This window comes from Notothenia coriiceps, unplaced genomic scaffold (assembly GCF_000735185.1).
Source record: "Notothenia coriiceps isolate Sejong01 unplaced genomic scaffold, NC01 NC01_scaffold00019924, whole genome shotgun sequence".
In the NCBI taxonomy this organism is placed as follows: Eukaryota; Metazoa; Chordata; class Actinopteri; order Perciformes; family Nototheniidae; genus Notothenia; species Notothenia coriiceps.
In genome coordinates, this window is record NW_011352625.1 from 37,112 (window position 1) to 61,148 (window position 24,037).

At 39.2% G+C, this 24,037-nt stretch overlaps 1 protein-coding gene and 1 long non-coding RNA gene across 2 annotated transcripts in view; both read right to left on the reverse strand.

Annotated features, from left to right (window-relative positions):
- The window catches only part of LOC104952378 (myomegalin-like), a 42,491-nt gene extending 27,305 nt beyond the window's left edge, over positions 1–15,186 (reverse strand). Inside the window, exons 1-8 of the mRNA XM_010779192.1 lie at positions 14,994–15,186; positions 13,207–13,253; positions 13,039–13,106; positions 8,544–8,654; positions 3,318–3,394; positions 752–875; positions 503–660; positions 254–410 (exon numbers count right to left, since the gene is read on the reverse strand). Coding sequence (XP_010777494.1) covers positions 254–410; positions 503–660; positions 752–875; positions 3,318–3,394; positions 8,544–8,654; positions 13,039–13,106; positions 13,207–13,253; positions 14,994–15,043 — 792 coding nt within the window. The 5' untranslated portion in view covers positions 15,044–15,186. The remainder of the gene's footprint in view (positions 1–253; positions 411–502; positions 661–751; positions 876–3,317; positions 3,395–8,543; positions 8,655–13,038; positions 13,107–13,206; positions 13,254–14,993) is intronic.
- Positions 15,187–19,800: 4,614 nt separating this feature from the next.
- On the reverse strand, positions 19,801–23,288 carry LOC104952380 (uncharacterized). Its single transcript, XR_799108.1, has 3 exons — positions 22,986–23,288; positions 22,123–22,213; positions 19,801–20,333 (listed from the first exon to the last, which is right to left on the reverse strand). It is a non-coding gene; the product is annotated as an uncharacterized lncRNA (long non-coding RNA).
- Between the last annotated feature and the right edge of the window lie 749 nt (positions 23,289–24,037).

Consider the following 24,037-nt stretch of genomic DNA (forward strand, 5'->3'; position numbering starts at 1 on the left):
CATGAGCATTTTTAGTTTTTTAGAAGGTTAAAGTTAAATCACATTGAAATTGTGCCAATACTAAGTTGAATGCTTTAATATTACGTACTTTTTATCTATTGTTTTCTATTAACTCATATTGTTTTTGCTTATTTTAATGATTGTCTTTCATAATAATCGTTATTGTGCTTAAGCATGCCATTAAAGCCTATTGAATTCAATTGAGTTGGAAATTGACTGGATGTTTCGTGTTAGAACTAAAATGTAAACATACATCCACATCCTTGTCCTTCTGCAGCAGAGAGGAGGACAGCTCCTGAACTTGTCCCTCCAGCTCGTCCACCCTGAAGGTGAGAGTTGTCTTCTCCCCGCTCAGCTCGGTGATGAGCACCTCCTTGGAGCAAAGCTCTTTAGTCAGCTCCTCTATCAACCTGATCACACACAGATAGAAACAGTGAGGCAGGGAGGTGGATTTGGACTGTTCGATAATGTTGGTGGTGGAGGCTGAGAAAGTGTTTTGCACCTGTCTTTGTTGGTGTTGAATGGGGACAGCAGGCTCGGAGGCCTTTCGTCCTCTGGGATGTCCTCCATGGGTGTGTCAAGGGAGCGGAGGGAGTTGTGGGAGTGCGATCCAGCCAGCGAGGCCATCCTCTCAGCCTCGCTGTGTGCTAGCTGGGCTTCCTGGAAAAGTACATACAAAAACCATTATGGTTTGTAAATCTGAGGCACCTGACTGTGTGTCAGTTCTCGCTGTAGGGGAGAGAGGACAAACCTCCTGCAGGAGCTGAATCTTGGTCTCAAGCACTTGCTCCATGTGGTCAATTTCTTGCTGTCTCTCCCGACAGCGTCTCTGCAGCTCTGCCTCATTGTGATTGGTCAAGCTCTCCGCTGTTGTGCTGTTTAACAGGGGAAAGTGATTTGATCAGAGGGTATTGCACTAAATACAGCCAAGAACAACTCAGTAGCATTGCAACATGACAGAGAGTGGAGAAACAACGATGTCTTCACTTTCCTGTCTGCTACAGCGCTCATGGGATACCCAACCCCCTTCCACTTATAGCAGAGATGATATAGAAGTAAGTTGCCTCACCCATGCAGTAGGCTTTTATTATTGAGGTTAGTATTATTCTCAAAGTCTGATAGTGGTGAAAGGCTCATCATTGATTAATTAATTCATCCTTTATTTTGACCCGGGAATATATTAAGACAGAGACCGCATTTATAATATAGCCAAACAAAAACAACAAGAAAAAAACCATTTGGCCTGAGAAACATAATCAAAACAATGAAAGACTAATTCATAACTAAAGCAGGAAATAGGATGATATTATTATCTTTAATATCCCTTAGGGTAAAAATGACATAAGCATTAGATTGTTGTGCAGGTTGTCCGATGTTGCAGGTGCACAATGCGAGAAACTGGACTTTCCAAGCTCAATAAAAAGCGGCTGGTGTATGCAACATTACAATTACAAAGAAATCATGTGAGCGTGTTACATAAGAGCACACACTGAAAGACAACAACATCTTATGCAATACAATATAAAAAATAGAGGGCCTGATACAACTTTAAAAGTATCATGCCTTACAGAGAGAGATGGTCAAACTCTGACCAAGGTCACAGCTGAAGCAAGCATATATATAATGTCACCATAATCCAAGACTGATAGGAAAGTATCCTCAAGAAGCAGCAGTGGATGCAATTGTTTCTTTGCATTCTTGTATCATCATGTAAGTGTTCCCCTCACTCCTTCAGAGCCCCAACTGTGTGAGCATCTGTCTTTATTACTTAGTCAACGACGTTCTTCCAACATTTCTGCTCCCAGAATGGCTCACGCCGCTCTGTCGCCATGAGTCCTGTCCTGGGCCCTGTCTATGTACGTTTTTAACTCCGTCCACCGCATGCTACAGCTCAAATAACTGGGATATTTTGAACCAGTCTGAATAAAGCAAATGTCTGTCTCATGGACAAATGTTCTTTATGTGTAGTGGACAACAGCCAGCATATCTGAGCAGCATAAGTAACTTTGGTCAACAATGCAAATAATTCAAACTACAGAGAAATGCTGCAAGGCTAACAAATCTAGATTCAAGACACTGTCAGATGTGTAATTATTATATGCATACAATGTGAAAAGAGCAGGCAAGAACAAGTGTCGGACAGACTGTAACAATACAACACAATGTAAAGAGAGGGAGTGACAATGGCAACCAAAATAGAAAGCAGTAATAAGAGACCATCTATCCTTTCCAGGAGCACCAACTGTAAGCCAATTATGAATTACACTGATTTAAAAGGTCAACAACCCTGACCTTTAAGCAGCATCTTTGTCGATTTCAGCAGTAACGCAATGCCGGGTATTATGAAGTGTAAGCCATACAGCGTGGGAACTGAAATGCCACTATCCTTACAACCCAGGAGACCTCCACTCTCGACTTCACTGTCCATCAATCTACCAAACTCTGCAGCAGGTTCAAGTTCTCTACGGAGCAACATCTGTTTTAAACGTAAATATATTTATGGCATGATAGCATAAACTGGTTTTCCTTGTTTTTAAACTTCAGGTAAACCTAACCATTATTAAATTACAAACTCTTCAAGCATCAATACCCCAGTCTGTTTCATCATCATGTGACATTTACCACAACAGCAGGTGTTATAGCCGGTCGAAAAATAATTCTAAACAATACTTTCGGAACATCTCCGGGGTTCAAGTTGTGAGTTTGATTTGAATATCCGTAAAGTTTTGTTTGTCCCTAATGCCTGTGTATGTGTCATCCCTATCAGCTGCTGCGTGACATATGAGCTGTTAGAGACATGAGGTGCTGCCACAGTAAAGACAGGGACGTGGAGCCTGAATGGAGGTGGACATGCACGTAAGACACATACAACTTTCAGGAGTCAAATGGGCCCACGGATAAAAATAGACTATATCCTTTTTGTTATCAAAGCCTAAAATTCAAACAGGCCATTGAAGCAACTTGTTTATCCACCAACATAGAAGTTTTTATTAAAGAATATTTGATCAAATAACATATTTAAATAAACTGATCCAAAAGGAGTTCATGAAAAATTAAAACAACATAGTAATATGATATTGTGTGGTTAGTATCACTACAAGGACAGAAGATATCTGCCTGTCTAGTTTGCCATTAATTACAGACATTAAAGTGCAGAAAGGTCCTTTTACAGTGTTTTACAGTTAAGTTAAACATTCTCTTTGTTTTAAAATATCTATAAATTAAAACATTTTGACACCAAAATTCACACTTCAATGTTTAAATAAATGAAGGGTTGCAAATTAATAAATAAATATGATAAATATTTGTGTACTTACAGTGCCTTGTCCAGATGCTGCTGTTTCTCCTGGAGCTCCTGCTTCAAGCTCTCTACTTCCACCTTCAGCTCGATGTTCTGCAGCAGAGGAGCATGGAGGTCAGTCAGCAGTTATTAGTCATTATTACACATCATAAACACACATCATCTCCTTTCAGCATACCATCTTGATAAATGGCCATTTGAATAACTATTTACATTGTGAATACCAAAGTTTAACACCGATAGTTCACACACCATCAGGTTTCACTGTATTGGCTGATTAGACCTCTTCTCAAGACTATGTGGGTTGTAATCAGCCAGAACTGGAAACACCTGTGTAGGCCTATTAAAAATAATATTTAACACTATACCATTTTCACTGTATAATTGTTGACTTGTCAGGACATGGTGCTGATTGATAAAAATGAAAAAACAGAACTGGTTTTGTGCATATATGGTATAAGAACACCTTAATAAAACATTTTTTTAAGACAAAGCTTGTCATGTATTGCAGTGACTAAGGACTTTGGAGCCATGTTAGATTCATGCATTCATGTACATCGGGGTAATAAATATATCTCATCTCTTGTGTAAATTGTGTCTGTATGTCTGTTCTGTATACCTGAGGCTAATACAGATACTATATAAAAATCACAGTATTAATCTGGTTCTTAAGTATTCTTGTCACCCTCACATCTTGGGCCCTGTTTTTTCCTTGTTTCTTACATCTCTTCATGACAGTCTTCTCTCTCAGCAGAGTGATCAGGGCGAGAGCTGTGTATCATCAGCACTGAACATCTGACCGTGCTGTCAGTGCCGGTGTATTTTTAGAGCTGCAGAATCCAGTGCACCTCAGATATTCAACCCAGGGGCCAAAGGCTAAACTCCACAGTTTGTTTACCTGCTGGGCCCACAGGGGGGATTTCTCGGCCAATCAGGGCTCTAACACTGGGCTGGGTGGACAGAGGATTTGGAAAGCAGGATTGGTGACGCTCAATCTTTCCATTTTGATCGTGTACGTCAGGAGTATCATTTATTTCATAGTGACTCATCACATAGCTGGTTTTTAACTTGACACGGATCAGATTGTTCACTTTCTCTATCCCTTGATATTTATGTAGCTGCTTCTCTGTCCATGTGTTTCTCTATGTCTGCCTGTCCTCGTCTGTTTCTTCTTGAAAAGTTGTATTATGTCTTTAAGCATGTCCAAGTATGTTGACCTTACAATGTCCCTGCCAGAGAGCTTTGTGTTCCCATCACTCACACAGTTCTGGGCTACACATGCTCTATCGCACGCAGCCTGAAGCCTGCGGTGCTCATAAACATGTTGCTGAGAGGCACACTGAGTACTCAACACCAACACACTGCTGCTCACTACCCACACACACATCCATTCTGCTCGTGTGACCAAAGAACATAACACTTGCACATAAACTGGTCACGACAAGTCTGAGATTACACATTTACACATTTTCCCTCCTTGTAGAATGAATTCTAGGCTATTAAGTTACTTTGTATTGAAAAAATAACAACAATATCTTATTTCCTAAGATGGTAGTATTATCAAAGTTGAAAAAGGTTGGCAGAAATGAATGAATAACAGACATTAAGGTTAAAAATACCCTTTCTGTATTCCTCTGAGGTTGGCTGTGCAGTGCATGGTAATGACACTTATATATCTAATAACTGTATTCAGTGTTAAATATGTTTCATATAATTCTTGAATTCATAATTAGTTTTAAGTGTCTTTAAGTACATAGACACAAAGCGTAAAGCTTCAGACCAAATCTCTAATGCATTCAACTGTACCAAACTGAGTAAAGTAAGTCAGCAGCAACTGGAACTTATGCAACACAAGTATTCTTCAAAGCTAATGATGGTAAATGATCACTCAAATGCTCTAATAATAAATCATGTAACACGCAAGTAGGAGGAACTTGTATTCCTGTGTGTGTATCAACAACTTGGCTTACGGTAAGAGAGACATCGTCCCATCTTGAAAACAGCGCTATATATAGACGCCCATCACCGAGCACCTGCTATTCTGCTACCCTCCGGCCTCAGCAACAGACCCCCTAATAACCAAGCTGTGCAAGAGAAGGCTGCACTGACATGAACAAAACTAACACACCTGCAACGCTGTGAATGACCTACTACGGACAGATATTATAACTTATTTGAATTGACATGTTAATGATGCTGCACATTTTTCAATAATAAACCTTGAAAATGCTCTCTTTAAATCGTTTTGTTAACATTACTGTGAAATACAAAATGTTCAGTACAATATGCTACATCTGATACTATTTTCAAACTTTGATTAATCTGCTGTTTATTTGTTTATGAATCAATTATTAGTTTGGTCTACAAACATTTTATAAAATACTGAAAAATTAAAGACCAGTTAAGTGCCACTTAATAAATACGTGCCAGTTAATAATTAAATGTAATTATTTATTTTTAGATATAATTAATTTACATTTAAAGGCCCACTACTCATCTTTCTTACTTTACTTTCACATTTTTTCTTTTACTGACTATACTTTGAAACTAAATGTAAATATTTATTCTATTTTGATGCTTCAGTATACAATCTGCCACCTTAATAGCATTAAACATATTCAAAAATATGTGTTTTTATTGTGAATTAAAATATTGTTGTTGGGCTGTAAGTTGCTTATAATTTTAAAGTGTATTAAAGAGCTGAAGTGACTGAAATGAAATGCTTTTGCTCTAACAAACTATATGGTAAGGAGAAATGTAAAAACACACGTATGCATTATGATGCTTGACTTGAATCATGTCATTTGTCACATATGGACACTCGTATGAACAAATGCATGTGATAAATAAGTCAGTGCACTGAGGCCTGCTCTATAAATAGAGTCTCTGCAGCTCAGAGCGAGATCACTATGTGCCCAGGACCAACACATCTAGTGTACTGTATTACACTGAATACTTTGGAGGGAGGACGGGAACACTGACACCCGACTAACAGCTCAGGTCAGATAGCAACTACGGAACAAAGATGTAGTCCCCAATAAAACTGTGATTAGACTGATTGACCTTCAGCCACACAGAGAGAGAGATTGAGGCTCCGGGATTAAAATCCATTCTGATGACGTGGGATCAGTTTAGCTAATCACTGCTGGTATGCAGTCATTTTGAGGATAAGTTACTGGACTCTCAGGTCTTGTTCGGCAGGATCAAAGAGATGTTGATGATCAGCAGGGATTTGAAATGAAGGCAGAGAGAAAGAGGGGAGTTTTAAATGTTGGCTGCCTCCTGTAAACAGACGACAGCTGAACCGGGTCACCTTATTGTCGGTGCAAAGTTTACACGCACACACAGAGACACAGACACAGTTAGAAATAACACACACATGCATGACACGTACAATGAAAAATGAGGCCATTTTAGGACTACAAGATATATCTAATTTGTTAACACTTTTTCTTTTGCATTGTTAGTTTTTTGGTCAATTGTTTAGAACATTGTGAAAAATGCTTCCAACACATTTCCACAAACAGCATCATATTTTCTGTTTTGTCTGGAAAGTCCAAAACCCAAATATGTGCTGAATAAGATTTTTTTTTAAAACAGAACAAAGTAAAAACTCCTCTCATTTGAAACAAGATACTGGACTTAAAGTGTTCAGTCAATAGATTGATCTATCAATCGGCCTATTCTGCAATAAAGCCAGGCAGCACAGCAGCAACAGAGTAGAGTACAGAGCATAGTTAAAGTGAGTTTTTTCAATACCTATTCACATGTGTGACCTTAGCACTAACGATTAAGTCAAACAATGTTCCCTTAGCAAGCCTCGAGGGAAATATTAAAAACTTTAAAGTTATTTATTTGGTCTCATCGATATCAACTCTCTTCCTGAAATGATAAAACCAAATTTTTGCCAACATTTATATCCAACAATTTCAAAAAGTGTATCTGTTACAGTAGCTATTGCAGCAATGAATAGAGATTGTCAGTAAATCAATTGTATTAATCAGGGAAACATGTGGGATAAGAAAAATACATTTAAATCGGCAACGTGTTTACACCCTACTCAAAACAGAAAAATAATAAAGTTTTAATTGTCCCCCAAACCTTGACTGAATTTCGGGCTGACAAACTAAGAGCTGAGGTCACCTCTTGGCCTATAGCTTACTTTGAGAAAGACAACTTTCTCAAAGTAAGTCGGCACTTATGAAGAGGCACCTAACTTATCCTAGATTAAATAAAATTCAAAATGTATATTTAACTATTTAAATCAGGAAGTAATTGATAAACGCAAGGAAGATCTTCTCCCAATGATGGCTGATACCCAACATACATAATACGTTCAGTATCAGCAGCAGTATTGAGCCAGTGTATCAGCTTGATACATCAGTAGATGAAAGCAATATTGAACATGAAAAGCATTCTGAACAGGGATGTCAACTTTTAATACCTTCATATTGTTATACTTGGAGTTACTGACACATTTAATTCAGATTTCAGTCAAAAGGAAGTAGGGAATCTGCATATTTGAAGGGCTTAAAACTTAACTTTTCACAAAGGTTGCATAAGAAATTGATTTAAGGACTAATTCATTATCAATAAAGTTGTTGTTTTTTTTAATTATTTTTGTGTCAAACAACTAATCGTCAAGGCTATTAAGGTCACCACGTATGCCATTGGGTCTTTTATTTATTGAGGGTTGCAGGACGGGCAAAACTAAATGTACACCGTCTTACTAAGGATATAACAATAACATAATAATGATCACAACTCCCAGTAAAAGACAATCATGGAGAGCAAAATAAAGGTCCTTCTGGACAATTTTTGGCACAAACTTCATCAATTATTACTGAGCAAAGAGCTAGCTTATCTGTAGTCTTTCAAAGGGAAGCCATATCTAAAAACAGCCACCTGGTAAATCAAACAGATGGCCGGTCACATCACTTGAACCACATCAGTGCGACAGCTGGGTCAACAAACAGTGGAAGTGGCTCAGTAAAGCAACCTTTCAGGATAACATACCTGTACAATGCCATGATGAAAGACAAACCATGACACAAAGACAGCAATTATCTCTCTTGATTAGCTACTCACTGTCAAATCTCTCTACAGGGCAAAATCCATCTTTTTGATCAACCCTCCGCCCCTGAACAGCAATACCTAACACATATTCATAGACTCATTCATCATCAGTCAAACAGGTTTCCACTAGTTTCCACACACATTCTCTGAGAGGTGCCCTACTCACCGTACGATAGACATCCTCACTGCTCTCCTCGTACTTCTGCTGAATCCTCTCCTCCAGGAAGTAGATTCGGAGCTTGAGGCTGAAGTTCTCCTTCTTCAAGTCATTCAGGTGCTGTGACAAAGTACGGTAACCGTTAGACATGACGTCACAGAGCACCGATAAGGTGTGACATGTCTGTTATAGGTAAAAAATGAACGTCGTCTTCGACCTCTCCGTATCACGGGGGAACACGAAGTCCATATTAAAGGACATTGACTGTCAAGCCATGTCCATGTGTTAGAGTCCGGTAACCGTTAGACATGTTACCTCCTTCTCCAAAAGAGCATAATGTCAAAAATAAACAAATTATTTACAAAATGGCATCCTAGCCTCTAACAGGCCATTGGGATACCCTCTACAAACACACACTAAAACTAACACATTCACTAGAGTCTAAAGGGGTGTTTGCAGTGCAGAGGGCGGCTCTGCAGCCGGTAGTCAGAGATGCAGCCATGACAGCTCCATGCTGGGCTCTGATCTACTGGGGACGGGCTGGGGCTTATTTTACAGGAGGAGACATCCCTGGAATCCCAGACTGCCAGGGGAGAGGGTGGAAGGGGAGAGGGGAGGCCGAGGGAGGGTGTAGGGGTGAGGTAAAAGGCAGGGGAGATCACAGGCACTTGTGATATGAAGAGAAATCTCATGCCTCTGCAAAACAGGAGCACCAGAAGGAACAAACAGGCACATGATGAGAAAGGCGGGGGCTGGATGTGGGTCCTCTTCTGTCTTTAGTATTTTGTCTAACTCGTTTGATGTGGATTCAACTTTAATTTAAAAGCATATGTTATGCAAAATGGCCATTTAAAGCACCAGATATTTGTTTAATTATTTCAAAGATTGTATTTAAATTATTGTTTCATTAATGTGTGCATCACTTCAATGTTGCACTTAGTAAAGTGGGGTGTATTGAATTAATCTAAACTACTGGGCAGCTTAACCTATGATAATATATAATAATGTATTAGCTGATTAAAATGGTGCATTTATAATCTAAATGTGCAAAGTAGCTAGTAACTAAATATGTCAAATAAATGTAATGGAGTATAAAGTACCACATTTGCCTAAAAAATGTAGTGAGTAAAAAGTAGCATAATGTAAAAATACTCGAGTAAAGTTAAGTACACGTATTTCAATTATTTTACTTAAGAAGAGTCCTTGAATAAATGTACTTTCTCATATTATACCACTGGTTAACACTAATGTAAAAGGGGGTCAATAAACATACACATACTTATCAGCCGACTAAGCAGCTCTACGTTTGTCTCTTTTACTGTAGCTAGCTAATTGTAAATAATTGTTTTGGAAGTAAGGTGAGGACATTAATTGCATGGTTGTGTCTCACTTGTCTCAGAGGTTTTAGTTTTTAAGCTGTAGCGGGTATCATTTCTGAGGAAGCATAAAGCAAAAACAAGAAACAACAACATAAGTGGATAAGAGTAACCGCGCTACCAGCCCAGCAACAAAATAAACACAGGTACAATTAGCCACTCGCTAAAGCTAGCCTCTTAAGAAAGTAAAATATTGTTAGATAAATGCAATGTCCAGATATATTGTTCAGACGTTGCAGGAGACCAAAACAGAGCTAAAAGCAGAGTTAATGTCTGACTTACAGTCGTTTGGTGGCACGAAACACGAGTCAAAATGAGTGTTAATGTTGTGCCTGCTGGATGTGACACTAGCTGTTTGCTAACATGTTAGCTATAATAACAATTGAATGAGTGACAGCAGCCTCATCACAGAACTGACAGCCTGTAGCCTACACTTACTGGCCAATACCTAAATAATGCACTAAATGAATAAATCCTTTAGACTCTCTTAGGGTGAATATTATTGAAGGGGATGTGTCATCTGAAATCTATGTGAAAATATTTTAAGTAATTTTGTTTTCCTTCTATTCATTCAGAAACTCCCCTGACAAAGGTTAGCAGCATGGTAAGGTAATGGGAGCACGACAGACAGGTGAGTGGAGAGAAGTTGGATGAAATAGGAGACCTGGGAGCTGGGAGCCACAAGGCTATTAATAGGGAGGTGTCCTGAATCTCACTGAGTGGTGAATCCCCGACTGACGTCCCACAGAGAGATGAGTTATCAAAAAGGAAGAAACACTCCACTAAGTCTGGTTTATCCTATATAAAAGTGACAACAGAAACAGTGCAAAGAGCATCCTTAATAAAATAACACTGACACATGTTACTAACACATGCATTTAGTGGTGGACAAAGTATTCAGGTTCTTTACCTGGTTAAAGTACTACCACAGTGACCAAATACACTGTTACAAGGAAATACCCTGCATACTAAATATTGTTTACAACTCAAAAGTATTACCATTAAACTGCTTCTACTTAAAGTAGAAGGTGTACAACGTTATATTTTTGAACAATGGCTCATTTTAGAACATTACTGTATTGAATTATAATATTTGATATAATATTTGTTATGTTGCAGCTGCTAGTATAAAAGACCCATACTATGGGGTGGCTTTTCATACATTTTACACTGAAGGTTTAATACAAGTATTAAAATGTTTGATACAATTATGTGTCATTTATCTTAATCATCTAAACAACCTAATCTAGCTACGTAGTTTGATACACAAATAAGTACACTATCTGTATTAATTCTGAAGTGTAATTGGATTAAAGTATAGAGTAGCATAAAATGGAAATAACCCAGCGGAGTTTAATTACCTCCAAATTGTTTTGTTTTGATTTTAAGGACGGTACTTGAGTAGAGTTAGCCTACTCAGTTACTGTCCACTGTTGCGTGCAGTTATGTCACTGTTGTTGCTTGTTGCATTTAGTGAGTGTGTCTATTAAAGTGTCACATTACGTGCTGTTGCTAAATAATTCTGGGCAAAGATAGGTCAGGCGCCAGCGAAGTCTCCTCACAACATTAGGAATGACATCATGTACATAGTGTGTGTTTTTAAACTCCACACATGACACAACTCACACACACTCACTTTACATCGCTCCATCAAAGACAAATACATAGGAGTGAATGTGTGTAAATATGTGCGGTTAGTATGTGTTTATTTCAGTGACACATTTATGAATTGGCAGCCATGCAACTGACTTTGAGTCCTCTCGTGACTAGTTGGTGACACCTCCCGTTTTAACAGAGCTCAGGCACCTCCAGAATAACATTAAAGGATGAACACTGGTGGTGAGTTTTAAGGGACTATTATAGTGCTTGTTAAGCGTTATATTCTAATCTGGTATGCGTCTGAACATTGACAGATTGGGGGTGTGTATTTAAGAAAAAGCGTGTTGGACTTGAATTGATTTAACACAGTCTGGGTATTTCAGAGGGGATAAGATAACGTAGTATTGGTTACAATACACAATATTACAAATAGACAGTGTAAACTCATACGAAGTGGGTTACTTGCTGTTCTCAACACAAGGCAATATGAATTGAAGTACTTTAGTTCCTAGACAATGATCTCTTTTGTACATTTAAGGCGAGAACAGGTAAAAGGATGGAGGTATAAATCGGTGTGGGTACTTTGATACAAGATGTTTTGGACTTAACGTAAAGCTAGATCCTGACGGCAATAAGCTTAGCGAAGCAGGCATCCAAGTCTTTATGCAAAGCTTAAATTATGTTTTTTTTTTCATGTGCACATGTTTTTAAAAGAAAGATGAGCCAGAGAAAAAGTAAATAGATTTAAAAATATATGTTCCTTCAAACACATAAAAGCTACATAAACTGTAACCCTGATCTCTTTTGTCTCAAGACAAGCAAAAAGTGTGTGTTTGATCTTACATCCTACCTTTATGAGGCTTTGGTTTACCAATCAGTCAGTCTTTTTCTTTGTATTCATAGTCATGATTATTTAAAGACATTTACATTGTTGTGCCGCATCAGACAAAAACATCCAACTTTCGCCTTGTTGAAGTACACTTTATCAGCATAAATTATGATTGTCATATTTAGGTTTAAATTGTGATCTGGACTGTTCTCCAAACTCATTCCAACACCCTGCTGCCAAACATCAAGAGGGATGTTGAATGTAGTCTTTTTGAACAATGCGACTGGTACAATTCCCAAAAATAGTGTGGCTGAGTCTGAGGAGAAATCCTAAAGTAGGCCATGTAGCCAGAGGCACTCTTTCACAACCAGGAGGGATCAGGGTGTTTTCCATCTGATACTATCAGCTGCAGGAGTTCTCCCTTTCTGTACAGTCATTTAATAAAATATGTTCCCGAGAAAGTATGGATATGAGTAAGGATATACGTATTAGATTTCTTCAATATTCAGTAATCTTCTTCCATAGCAGGATTATTGCATAACAGCAGACCACAATCACCTCATTACTTCTTGCAGGAAGATGTGAAGCCACTAGATGGCACTGTATGTTATTACTGACGAGAGTAGTGTTCATTATGGCGGAGGACAAAGAAGTGTCACTTTTATTAAGCTCATTGACAATTTAAAATAAAAGGTCTCACCTGTTCAAACTCCCTGAGCGTGTGAAGCTGAAGAGGAGGAGAGTTGTCTGTTTCATTACGACACAAATCTAAGCAGAGGAAAAACATGTTTTTAAATCACCAAATATCTGTGAATTAGCAAACCATATTAGCAAATATAATTTAACATGATCCTTGACCGCTGTGTACCTGTCATGCGACCTGGGTTTTTGGATGAAGTCTGCTCTTCCACAGCACTGTCGAGAGAAACAAAAACATATTGTCAACACTTACATAATACATAAGAGAGAGAGAAGAAAATACCTATGAAATCAGAAACCCATATCCGCATATCCACCACAACATTTATAGACGTGTGAATATCTTACAAAATAAGCTTTGTAATTCTGAGAGAAAGAGCTCTTCTGGAAATTGAAAAAGCCGCTCAAATCTTTTCTCTAACAGCATAATCTTATTTACATGTCTGTGGGGAATTGGGGGTCATCAGGGAGTCCCAGCAAGGGGAGCAACTGGGGCTCAAAGTTGAACCAAGCCACTCAGAGCTTTAGTAGACGTACCTACCTGCTATCTACCAACCAAAACTCAAACCTAGATGTGCACATGACAGATGCAATCAGTGCATTCAGTGTTCTCTTAATCTGGTTTTAACAGAGTGATTTCCAATTAAATAAAACAAGATTAATGAACGGGCGTACATCTACAAAATGTTCTACAAAGAGACATGCCAACCAGGAAGAGACTGGAAATGAAGGAAATAAATAAGTAAACACAAAACAATGACAGATAGGCACAAAATGACTACAATAAACATGACATTACTAAAAAGATACACACAGAAAAGGCTAAACAGCTATAAAATCTGTATTGCTCTTAGAGGTTGTGGGGGCTCTTGCATGTCTTTGCCCAGGTGTCGTTTGTCTCATAATCTGTGTGCACTGACCACAGCACAACAGTAGCAGCATAAGCCCACTACTTTTGCCAACCATTACCCCTCATACAGGGCTGCATTCTGTTCATTAGCTGTCCCCTTTCCAATCTCTGTGTGTACATTCCTCCGACAGCTGCTCCATCAGAAAATGTAAAGACAGTTGCTGCATGCCAGAGGATTAAACCTTTGCCAGGTGGATGAATAGTCTATACATGCTGCATCATTGTGGTGGGCAGGGTATCAATATCACTACGTGTTCACTACTGTTGTGCAAATATCAATGTGATGGTCCATTTTTAGTAACAGTGAGAGCCCCTCTGTGTGGGAGGGATTTGGTGATGCAGTAACCTACATACAATACCACACACTGCATGGAGAATTTGAACTGCAATAACTCTGAATTAATGATAAGTACTCTTATACTCCATATTGATGCTTAACGTGGGTTGTGATGAGTCAAAACGATTTTTATTATTGAAAGTCATGCAGTCAGTCCTTATTCAGTCGTGCTCGCTCGAGTATTTGAAGGAATTTAATCTTAGTTTTTACTTCTTGGCTTGCTTCATTGAGTGTCTCCCTGGCCATGTATCCCAAATGCAGTGTTGGGCCCTTTAAATGTTTGCTACTGTATTGCAATGTAAGTTCATTTGTGCAAAGTAGGCCAAAATTAGCCTCCTGAATCATGTCATCTACCCTATATATGTAATCAGAAAATATATTATGAATGCATTGGGCTGACAATAGAGACATCCGGTGCAATATAGCAAATGAACGTCAGCAATCTTTTTGCCAGTGGCTTCAATACCTTTAACAACCGACCCATAGAGGATGCTACTGTATGTGATACAGACACGGCCCTTATCACACCGGAGGATGCACGACAGAACACTGAAAACCACATATAGAAAATAAGCACATAGAAACCGATATTACGTTTTTAATTCACCCAACAACAGTTTATAAGCCCGTTTTTTTAAGATACCCAGTGAGGGCTATAGTGTTCCTCTGCGGTGTTCCCCCGCACACAAGCATCCTAAAAGCGCCTCACCTCTCAGACTCTCCCCAGATTTGCTCCGGTGGCGATGAGATCCAATCCATATAGGCTGTTTCCTTCAGTCAACGGGCATTCATGCCGGTAAACCGCTGCTTTAAATCACCAGTCCATTGTTCATTTTGACAGAAAATACAACCACACAGTCAGGAACATGTCATAGTGTACGCGCTCGAAGCACCGCGCTCAGGTTAGGAGTGGGTGTGTGCGGATGCGCGCCCTGAGAATAAATGCTGGATGTCACAGAGCCCCGTCCCACAGAGCAGAGCCCCTGCTGTTCAACCTGAACACCAGCACGAGCTGAGGGGAACAATGAGCCGCTTATAGTAAAACTGCATTCTGAGTAAAAATAATGTTCATTAATTTCCCGATTTGACTGAAAATTGTTGATTTTCCAAGAATAAGGTTACCATTACCATATAGGCAAAATGTTGATTAATACTCCAGTTTACTCTGAGACAGTAGATCAAACCGTTTTCATGTAATCCTTTTATTTATACATCACATATACTGAGGTAGCTGGACCAATCAAGCTCGGACTAAAATATCGAAATTACATCTCTCTTTGATATTGACTACAATTATTGCTACAATGCATCAATTCATTATCAAGCAAATGACTTGTGCTTGCAGGGGTGATGCAATACATATTTCAATTGACTTTTGATTTTTCAATCAGAGAAATATATATATTTTTAAGATGCTAACAGAAAAGCCATGTAAGGTTGCAGTCTGTTTTAATCCCATGACATGATCTCTCCTCTAGTTTCTAATTTTAACTGAATTATTGCGAAATACTTGGAAAATGTTTTCTGCACTAACTTTTGCTTTATGCATACTTGGCAAAAATTAGTTGAAACAATGTGGTATTCAGGGCAGAGAGTAATAAAGGCTTTACAGCACACATTGTTCAGATTTTGCTTGATTATTAGTATTTTATTTCATTATTCTACACTGATTTAGATAGAGTTGAGTTTTGGGAGTCGGACTCAACGGTTATTTATATGAAGTTGTAGAGGCTTTTGATTGAAACATTGACTCGAGGGTCCTGCTCTGAAAGAGAAGGGGATTAAGGGGGACAAAGTTAATAAGATTATATCGTTGTTTGGTTTAGCAGTCAGTAGTAAAAGGGTGTGTAGAGGGGAAGAGCTTTGTTAATCTTGTTAGAGGAAACAAAGCCTGTGTGTAGTTTCCTCTCAAAATGAAACAGATTTGAATGATTAGAGTGAGTTATTATCTGAGCCTGTGGCACCATGAGCCTGAAGGATGAAGAATTATAACTTCAAGCTAGTAAAGGACCAAATATATCAGGCTGAGTTTAGTTCAAGTACTTCTTTACGAGAAGCCTTGTGCATTCTTATTTCTAACAACATACACTCACATCAGTCCTAAAAGGCTTCTCAGCTCCTTGATACTATCATGTGCGGTGACGTGGAGTTTATTGTGACTTGTTTTTGTTAACTATGGCGCCCTCTTCTGGAGTGGGGGTGTTAAATTCAACCACATGTGATTTAGTGCTTCAAAGGTCAAACAAACCAAAGCCTCTGTAAGCGCAAACCAGTGCTGAAGGCTGCTGCATGATCATCAGATATTTGTAGGTACATTAAGATATGTGTAATAAATTTGTGAGTGAGTGAGGGAATATGTGTTTTTATTTGGGCAAAGGTACTCCTTAAAGTTAGGGTTTAACAATTGGTTAAGATCAGCGTAGAATCTTTGGTTAAAATGGTTGTCTTTAAGTTGTGAATCCAGTCCTTGGATCTGTGCATAGAGCTTGAATTAATATTCATATAAATGATACATTCAAAAATGTTTTCCACCTGTTTTTATTAAAATAAGGCTACTGTGCTATTGTATTTAACATCTACTCTTGATACATTTCCTGTTGGATTAATATCAATGCACTACAGGGGAGACAAACATTTCTTGCTCATTATTTACAGATCACAGATTGTCATTTACAGAATAAGTAACAGCGTGTTGAGATTTGCAGAGATGACTAAGGTATTAATTAGCTTTATTCGTTTATTTTTAAGCCAGCAAGTTTAAAATTATCTTGTCGTCAGCCAAATTAGCTGCAATGACTTCATCAAACACTAGATGTCCTCATAAACCTGCTTTGAACTCACGCATTTAGCACTCAACATCTCCAACTATACACAGTAATACTTCAATTCAACAACACATCAGTCCTCTTAAAATAATCACTCCAGATACAGAAGGATCTTGTGTTTCTTAAAGGTCCCCTATTTATACTGTTTTTCATCAATACATTATAGGTCTCAGATGTATACAAAACATGTCTCTGAAGTGTTTGGCTCCAAATACCAAATAGATCATGCATTGTAGCATCCCATAATCCCCTCTGTTTCAGCCCTGTTTCAAAAGTGCTGATTCTCTGTCTGTTACTTTAGATGAAAATAAGGAGCCACTCCCCACTCTCTTTACACAGAGGGGATACATGTTTATGTAGAAAAGACATGAAAAAGTGGATTTTGCATAATAGGTGACCTTTAACACCTTCTCTCAAAGAATACCCGGGGTACCGACTTGACCCCCAGAGGTTCTGAGATTAACCAGGGGACGGGGGCTATTGTGTGGTCTTTGTCCATCATCATCTCCTCAGCCTGGGCCATCGCCTCCAGCTCGGGGCAGGTTTCTGGGTACCAGTCTACAATGAATTTATCCTTGGCCTCACAATAGTTCACCACCACTTCCTCAGGCTGCTCCCCAAACACACAGTCTGCAGAACAGGAGGGAGGAAAGAGAGTGGATGAAAGAGAAATGCTGTTAGTGATGATATCCACATAGTAGGGGAGACATGGGTGGATAATCTGAAGAATGGGCCTCAAAATGTTTGCGTTCAGGACCTGCACTCATCTGCTAATAATAAAACATTTGAAAGTCACCAACATGTTTCGTCAGGCAAACATTTCAGTTTTATAGTAGCTCATCAAATGCAACATACTAGTCTTTGGACTAAACATACAACACATCTGTTAAAAATGTAAAAGGATTAACAAATGTTCTATTAAAAGTTAATGTTTTTTCAAATCTTGAATTAAATGTTCAAATTGTTTATATTCTTACTTTAAGATAAGATGGACTTTTATTAATCCCTTGTGGGGAAATTGTTTCTCTGCATTTGACCCATCCTAGTGTTAGGAGCAGTGTGCTGCCATTTTGAACGGCACCCGGGGAGCAGTGTAGGGAACGGTGCCTTGCTCAGGGACACCTCGGTAGCACTTGGTCTTGCCGAGACTTGAACTGGTGACCTTCCAGTTGCCAAGCCAACTCCCTATCGACTTCGCCACCACCGCGAACTATAGCATTTTAAATTGGCTACCAAACCCTGTGATGGGACCATAGTATGTTTTGCACACATGCATAATGACTTTAATCATGTATCACCTAATTATAGAAGACATTAGTATACATTCAAACAAATCTATAGCTGTTAGTTTAACTGTTCATTTGCTGCTCGTGAAATATTTAACAGAAATGATGATAGAGAAATGAGGCTGAGGGTGAAAACTGTGCCACTACTGTAACCCCATCCCCTTACCTCTTACTTAAAAAGGACCTACAGCACAGAAACAAACCTGCAAAGTCATGGATGAGGTCTATGATGAGGTGGCCGATGATGGCATAAAGAACACCCAGCACCACGAAGACGGCCATGATCAGGTAGAGGACATATGGAGGCAGGTTGACAGCGTCCCGAGAGGGGGGAATGTAGCTCTCAAACAACACCGTCCCATCGTCTTCTCTGTAAGGAAAGTTTGAGCTGTCCTCCGTCCACTCCATCGCTGATAGTCTTCAAAGTCAGCCTGGGAATCCTCTTAATGTCTCAGAGTCATTACTGTAAGGAAAGGAGCCGACACATCTTTTCAACTCACAAAGTGATCAGGAGGAAGTACCTCATTGCTCCACAATATTTAACACAATGAAAATGCATTAACCTTTCAAACGTGTAGCTTTCAGATCAACTTCCACTTACAGCAAGGAAGCAGCAGGCAACGACCTTCCAAAACACCGGGTGTCTTTACATTCTTGTGAACACCAAGCGGATTTAAAATCATAAAAAGTACCACTACATCTCTCATCCTGACAAGTTTTTAATTTTGTTTCCCTGTGTAAATGTTCTGTCTGCCTGTGGAGATACGCAGATGGGAATAGATTAGCTGCAGCAGCTTGAGGCAGTGAAGGTCAGAGGAACGCCTCCACCAGCACAGTCTGTTAATGAGGTGAGGGATATTTACCTGATGAATAGAACAGCATCTATGTATGTATACGCATGTTTGTATGTATGTATGTATGTATTCATTTATGTATCTATCTATCTATCTATGTACAGTATCTATGTATCTATGTACGTACCTTTCTATTTTCTTCCTCTTACAGCTTTATCTGACAGTATTTAATATAACTAATGTACAGTGACCCTTGTCATTATGGATAAGGTCACTGCCCCTGACGTACCCAGGTATTACAGGAAGGTAAGATGGATTAAAGGACACAGACAAGACTCTCTCGTATGATTCAGGTGTTTACTAAAGAGAAGCTTAGTCCAACACCAGAACAGACAAAACTGATACACTTTTTTCTTCCGCGACACATTACAGCAACATGTCTGACGTTATGGAAAACTTCAGGTTATGACTTTGACCAGTCACGGTGAGGAAATAAACAGATTGTAATTCTCATACAATTTTATAAAACTTTCTTTATATTTTCATTCAGCTTTTCATATATACTGTATAAATACTATTTAATATATAGTCTTTGGATTTACGCTTTAGTTAATGAAATATAGTGTATTTGTTTAGCTCACATAAAAATATTTAAAGTTTGTAGAAAATGTATGAGACATTATGGAACATGTAAGTTATCAAAGTAAGCATTTGTTTCGTATTAAGATAAGTACAAACTTTACGTTCTATTAAGCCACATGTGTTTTTTATAAAACGAAATTACCTTAGCATTAAGCATCACTACAGCAAGAGACAACTCTGATCAATGCATTGAAATCAGATCAATATGCTAAAACAAAAAAAGTAATCTGAACTCAGAGGGAGGTGGCATAGGAGGTCATGGGGCAGGTGAAGGTCACACTATGAGCAGATATTCTTTTTTCTCCGGGGTATGGAGGCTGGACAGATGGACGGTGGTAGTCCACATCTTCCGGATAGAAACCTGGCAGAAGGCCCTCTTTTTCCATCTCCATCCTGTCTTTCCCCATCAGCTTACTGCAAGCGCTCAGTCGGTGCTCTTCTGCTGTTTCCGCTCTCCCTTCCTCTGAATTATCCTCCACTATTTTGGGACCAAGGAACCAGTCTGTAGAGAAACAGAGAAGAAATTAGAGAGTAAAACAAGAGGATTTGTCTTTGACTCCTAGTGTAACTTTGAAAGGGGCACTGCACCAATTTTACATATAAAGTGCGGTTTTACTCATCAGTGATCCTTAAGAAGAAAATAGAGATTTTCTTCTAATGGGAGCTCTCTCAAGTAAAAAAAGACTACACATTTTTTAAAAGAAGTGGGCATTTATCAGGCAGAGGCGGTCAATTAAAAGACGCTTTTGAGACGCATTGTTCTTAATTTAGGACTAAAAGTCTGGATATCTTGGCCCTCTCCACTTTGTAAAGTACCACTTAAAGTTGTTATTTTAGGAGCAGTTATTCACTTAAGTCTATCACATTAATGGTATAACATGGAAACAGATGGGAAGGTGGATTTCAGAACACAAAATATCAGGGTAAATGTTACGGAAAGTCATTTTTTCACATTGTCAGGGAAAGATAACACACTGATGTAGTCATGGCCCAACATCTCGGGGGGGAAAAAGTGACACCGGGGTGAAAAGAGTGATTTGAAAGGAAGAGGACGACACCAGCCAGGCTGTTACCTGCGAGGTCATGCATCAGGTCATTAATGAGATGTCCTACTATGGCGTAAGTGGCCACTATGACCAACACCACCGCAGCTACGATATAGACTACATTGCGCTGCAGAGTTATAGCATCTCTCGCCGGCGGTATGTAGTCCAAGAAATAGGCCTCCTCTTCTTTCCTGCTGGTCACCTGCAGGATCTTCCGGTGCTCAAACACCCACTGTGAGATGTTCAGGAGCAGGGCTCCTCCTGTGGCGTTCAGGGACACAACTGGTTGTTTGTTCATGGTTTAGGTTGCTGTGGTAGAGTTTAAAAGTGGATACTGTCTTTCAAAAGATAGTCTGTTCAAGCAACGTGGTGAAGCTTTTTGGATGTTTCTTTGGGGGATGTATTGCCTTTCTTCTTCACGGCACTCTGAAAGCTTAAGGGGGATAAAGGTGCATCGGGGACGAGGAGGGAAAGTGAGAAGAAAATTTTAACATTTTATTTTCTGAAGTTGGTAAGTATGGCCTGATGGATGAGGGATGGAAATGTCAATATGGTCCAAAAAAGAGAAGATGGTCTCTTATGTGAGTGATACAGAAGTACGCCAACAGTGCTAATCTTTCGTCTAGACCTAAATCTCAGAATCCCTCCTTGTAGTATTTTGAGGGGCCCTCGGTCACACCATCGGTGGGGAGCAAGGAGTGTGAGACGGACGAGAGGTAAATATAGGACAGACAGAGCTAATAGGATTGAATCTGTCACAGAGCAATATCAGCTTTCCATCTGTAGGGATTAGAGATATGAGTGAGGAGAGGTGGACAGTAATACGACAAAGAGGCTTATGGTCCTCCATGAACATGCTGCATATATATATTTATATACATATACTATATTAGAGTAAACCATCTTTCTCTGGGCTTTTAACTTGCATCACTTTATGGATATCCTGAGCTTTCAATCCACCCATCCACTTCTTATATTCTATAAATGTCCTTTCACATAATTGACTGATATATTTTCATGGCTCATTTCTTGCTTGATAACACAGCAGATGGTGATATTTCAAAGTGCGTCCAATAAATATCCCCACGGGTAGTAAAACTACATCATCAAATGCAACTTATGAAAGACTCATGAAAATATGTTAAGGAAAGAACATATCTCCCTGTCTTGCTTAAATTATGAGAAGCTATAAGAGAAGACAAGGAGCAATTGTTGATGAAATGGGGAAGTTTTATGACTCCTTACCTTGGGATAAAGAGTTGAAAAAGCTCCTCAGTTATTTTCTTTGACTTGCAAATGAAAGGATTTCTGGATTGGTGAGTGTACACAGGCGTCTCTGGAAATAACCACAAAACACATGTCAGAAATGTATGTCACACAGAGAAACAGGCCAAACAAAGCTTCTGTCATATCACAGCAGAACCCACCGTCAAGGATAAAGTGGGCAGGTAATTAATCTAAAAATATTTATTTTCTCGTTTCAGTTGTTCTCAATCGAGCATCAGGATGTAGATTGCTTCGTAGATTTATTCTTTTGGTGGCTCGGGAATCCTACAAAACCTGGACATGAGAAATGTCCATTCTATTATGGTGAGGGCAATATTCGCCAATAGGGTGAACCAAGAGACTGGGTGCAGACCAAGGTAGAGGTTCTCTGTCATGTTGTGCAGAAGATATAAAAGCAAGATTTAAAAGAAGGTTAAACTTGAACGAAAATCCAGTTTCCAGTAGAGGAGGAACCAGGTGACAAAGAGACAAAACAGAAGGATTGGTGTAGTGAAAAAGCAATGTGAGGTCTCTGCATGTTCCTCAGGATGAGGATCTCTGGAATGTCAGGCTGTCTATCAGTATTAAGATGTTCTTTCGTAATCCATGACAGGATTTGCTGGATGCAAGCCACACTATTATCTGAGTCAGCAGACAGCAAAACAAAAGACGTAGGTCATTAAGCATCACTTGCAAAGCCTGTTGAAACTGTGTGGTGCAGTTTCAACAGATTATTCACACTGTAAACCACAAATACGACTTAAGGGCAACTCAAAGACAATAAAAAGGTGCAATTCAATGCATTTACCTGTGCTAAGTTATTCAATAAATCCAGGCATTACCTGTAAGAAGGACTCCTTTCTTGATTGGTTGCAGGATCCCTTCAGTTTAGTTAGTTTGCAAGTAGGTGAAACAGAAAGATCATAAGCAGACTCAACAGAAAGCACTACTAGCTGCCCTTACTCACTAGTCCTAAAACAAAAAACAAAACAGTTTTAGTCAGTCCATTTCAACCCTCAGGCCGGGGTGACGATCTTCTTGGGTTTGTCTTCTACATCCGTCTGCCACTTCATGTAGGAGTCGCCCAGGATGAAGACCCAGAAGACGACAGTTAGAGAAGTGTTCACGACTATAATACCTAAGATTAGAGGATGCATCATAGCAGCAAACTGGGTGGACTCTAAAAGAATCTGTCACCTCAAACTAACTGTGTGTCTGCTGTGCATGCGAAGGTTTGTCTGATTTAATCGCATCTCATGCCCGCTCTAAGGCTGCACTCTCCACCCCTCTCCACTCTCGCTTCCCACTGGTCACCATGTGGCAGCAGCAACTTAATCCTCTTCAGCTGCTTTGATACAGAAGATAGCTGCATCAGATTTAGGTTTACAAATGTTTATCCCTGAGATGTTGAGGCCTAATTCACACAATTTGAAGAAAAGTAGAGTGGTAAGTGACAGTGTTTTTAGAAACTGCCCAGTGACTGAGAAAAAACATAATCTTTGTTCTGAACTTTATGTCCTCTCTCAGATATAATCCAGAAACTAATCAAGACTGTAGACATCACATGGAGGAGTTTTTAATCTTACACCAAACAAGACAGATGGCCTTAATCAAACCCCATGGGCCACAGGAGCCCAGACAACACTTCAAGATTTCCAGCATTAACCCAGTTTTATTTTCAAAGTAATCCCCTGTAGCACGATTTCATGGGTGACATTAGAAAGGAATAGGCACAAAGGTGAAATTCAGTGTTTTGAAAAAGTCACTAAGGAGATAAAGTTGAGATAAGTGTGTCCACCAGGTGGCAGTCTGTGCAAAGACACGCCGAGTAAAAATAACTAGTTGTAGTATGCTAGTAGCAAGTGTGTGGCATTAGCCTAGAATTCACTTTAGC